General features: G+C 43.6%; 1 protein-coding gene across 1 annotated transcript; it reads right to left on the reverse strand.

Moving 5' to 3' along the window:
* Positions 1-466: 466 nt before the first annotated feature.
* LOC136764043 (interferon-inducible GTPase 5-like) lies at positions 467-1,591 on the reverse strand. Its single transcript, XM_066717876.1, has one exon. The coding sequence runs from the start codon at positions 1,589-1,591 to the stop codon at positions 467-469; it is 1,125 nt and encodes a 374-aa protein (XP_066573973.1).
* Between the last annotated feature and the right edge of the window lie 2,016 nt (positions 1,592-3,607).

The raw sequence follows: 3,607 nt of genomic DNA on the forward strand, positions 1-3,607 counted from the left end.
AGCAGAGGGAGGTGTTGGGTGAAAGGTAGGTAATCAGGTTTAGGTTTATTGCCCTTTCACCCTGGACAACGCTTCGGCTGTGTTACCCACAGGGTCAAAAGATCTGACCTTCTCTACGGTAAATGTGCTGAAGTTTGAACATAAATATAATTTATTTGTAATATTAGAGAAATCTGAGAGAAATTATATTCACGGAACTTGTCAAAATACGAGAGCCTCCCCTGAGATATGTGAGAGTGGACAGCTATGGTTATTAAGACAGCTGATCTTCTAGGATGTCATTAGGCTCTGAGGGAGCAAGGAGCCTCTTTTTGTTAGGTTTTATATTTGGAATCCCCAGTTATTTTTCCCCCTGATTTGGAATTTAGCCAAAACCACTACATCCAGCACTGAACTCCAGCACTTTCTCAAATACGCTTATTTTTAATTATTTCATTTCATTTTTACCCTTGGTTAATCTGTATTTTTATCTTGCCCTGTTCTCTTTCCCATGTGAGGCTTTCTCCAGGACTCTCTTGGCATCCTCCTCCAACTCATCCATCGCTGAGTGAAGCATGAAGTAGGTGGTGGCCATTGATTGGCTCGATTTCTTCAAGTATCTCACTGGACTGGCTTCCAACATCTTACTAGCCAGGGACTCTTGCCCTTTAGCCTTGGCCAGCAGTCCAATTACCAGGTTCTTGTTGATATCCATGGAGATCTCCGAAGCCAGCACAGATTTGAGCTCCTCAACAGGCTGGTCCATGCGTCTGGCCAGTCTCTGGAGGGAAGCATTGTCTAGGTCGAACGAGTCTCGGATCCTGGTGAGGACCTTTTCAAGGTGCCTGTGGTCCAGTTTGGCCCCCACCTCTGGCAGGGGAATAGAGTTCACCCCTGCCGAGTAGGAGGCGTCCTTCAAGATGTAATTCTTGAAGGCCTTCTTCTTCTTTTGCAGCATGGAGGCAGCAAACACCGGAAGGGAGATGAGCAGGAGGTTCATCTTCATCTCTGGAAGGTCCTTCTCCATGGCGTCCAAGAGGCTCAGGAACTCCAGCCGTCCTAAATTCTGTCTGGAGACCAGGAATACCCGAGGAGCCTCCAAACCAGCCAACTTCAAGCGCTCCTTGTTCTTTCTCTTCTTCTCCTGCAGCGACTGTGGGGAGTCTTCCAGGGAAGCGAGCAAGACAAAGTAGACTGGTGTCTTGGCTGCCACTATGGCGGAAGAAAGCATAACATACTCTGAAGCAAATTCCTCCGAGGTGGTGACTAGGACAGCCTCATATCGTCCAAGTCTGATTTTCTCCAGGTAGGCATCAGGGCTGAAGTTGGAAGCAGGGAGGCATGGGAGATCCCAGATTTTCACACGGGGGAATTTAGGGTGGCAGTACTTGGTGGGCTCCTCTTTTGAACTAGGTCCCTCTTCCTCATCTTCTTCCAGTCCTCTGATGACGTTGATAAAGGCCAGCTTCTCAGTCCCTGGCTCACCAGCCACCGCAATGTGGATTTTGCTGCGCACCAAACCCTCCACTGCCTCTTTGAAATCAGCCTTGCTTTTGCCCATGGTCACTTTTAGAGTGCTTAGCCCCTTTCTCGCCTTGCCAGCCTCAGCCATGGCCAACCTAAAAGGAACACAATACAAAATAAAGCTAGAATTACCTATTCTTATGCAGGTTTACCATGATAAGGTCACCAAAGGGTTTTTGCACTTTTAACACAGTTTCTGTTAAAACACTTGTGTTCAACATGCCTTCAATGTTTTTTTGAAGCGGACCATGGGTTAATGGTCTATAAATACCAAATATACTGTGATATACCATAATAAGTACTTCTAGTGCCTCTTTACTATGGTAGACCATGGTTTATTCACAGTCCAAGAGTTTTACAAACTGGAGAGAATGATTCTTATGTCCCAAGGCAGGCAAACCCAGCACCAAATTCAACTGATTAGATTGATTGATTCAGCACGACTAGAATGCTTTCCCCCTATTTATTTTAGATTTCCCCAGTCTGTGCTTCCCAAGGCAGGTGAGATGCCCAGCAGTCAGCAATGGCAATCGAATAGAATATAGTGCACAAGATACTAGGCTACTGAACACGTATGGATAAAGACATCAACTGTCGCAGAATATACAAAAATGTTAACATGGTTTTGAAGTACAGGAAATATTTGTTGTATAACTGCAAGTTGTGCAAATTTGACACTATGTGGAACACTATAAAAGCAAATACTTGCTCCTTTGTTGGGCAAACACATATCATTACCCCAGACATCTAGCGTAATGTATAGCCACTGCCTGTAAACTGGTACTTGAGAAAAGGGTTCACTTTTATATTGTCATTGTTTGGAAAATAAGTAAAATTTAGAAGAAGAAGAAACCAAAAACTAAATAAATGCATACTGTATATTGGCAGAAGATAAAAGTCCTCTTACCTTCCTCAATGGATCTGGAAAGCTGTAGTAGCAGGATCCTTCTTAGAAACTTGTCTTCCTTGAGCAGCTATTGGTAGAACAGTGAGAGCTGTGTGCCGCCAACAGGGAGAGAAAAACAAAAGAGATTTGTCTCTTTACTGTGTAGTAGACTGGACTTGAAATGCAATAGGCTGGAGATCTTATTAGAGACCTATGCTCACCCAGGTAACTCTCTTTTACACTGTGAATAGGACTTCTGTTTGAGCAATTCACTAGCTACTTTGCCTGCTCACTCATTATTCATCTGCAATCTGTTTATTTAACAGATTAAGTCAAAGTCAGTAGATGTGTGAAAACATGTGCTCTTCCCAGAGAATGGCACTTATCCGAATGACTATAAACAGTCTCTACTTTTTATCTACAATGCTCTACCTTATACTCAGCTCTTCTGGCTCTAGGTTTTGTTCATTGTATTTCTCACCGTTGCTCATTCCCTCTGATCTTTTGAAGGGATTGTTCAGCTAAAGTATTCATATAAACCTATCCAGAAGCTATGAAATTTGGACCATTTACATATGACATGTTTATGTTTGTAATGAAACAAAGAGAACAAAGAAAAGCATGTTTATATTATATTAAAGTGACTTACAAGCATGCACAATTGTCACACTGAAACACATGTACTTAAAAATTTACTTAGTTTGAAGTATTATTACACTAGTGTGCAGGTACCATGTCTCCTGTAGTAATTATACCCAGTGCTTCATTATTATTATTATTAATGTATTTATGTATTTATTATCCAGGGTGACTAACAGAACATGAGAGCATTATAAAAGTGCAATACAGCCTAAAATTACAGATCAAAACATAGTACAAATTACAAGTTCAAAATCACTGAGAGGTCTTGAAGGAATGTACGGAGAGGTAAGGGACTGGAGGTAGCTTGGTGCAGTGTGGTCGAGACAGCGGTAGGTGAGGGTCAGTGTCTTGAACTGAATGCGTGCCGCTATCGGGAGCCAGTGGAGGGAGTGGAGCAGTGGAGTAGCGTGTGCGAATCGGGGCAGAGAGACACCAGACGAGCCGCAGAGTTCTGGATGAGCTGGAGCAACGGGTAGTGGATGCAGGCAGGCCGGCAAGGAGGGAGTTGCAGTATCCAGGCGGGAGAGGACCAGTGACTGGACAAGCAGCTGAGTCGAGTAGTCAGTGAGGAAGGGA

Source organism: Amia ocellicauda, chromosome 12, assembly GCF_036373705.1.
Source record: "Amia ocellicauda isolate fAmiCal2 chromosome 12, fAmiCal2.hap1, whole genome shotgun sequence".
Taxonomy (NCBI): Eukaryota; Metazoa; Chordata; class Actinopteri; order Amiiformes; family Amiidae; genus Amia; species Amia ocellicauda.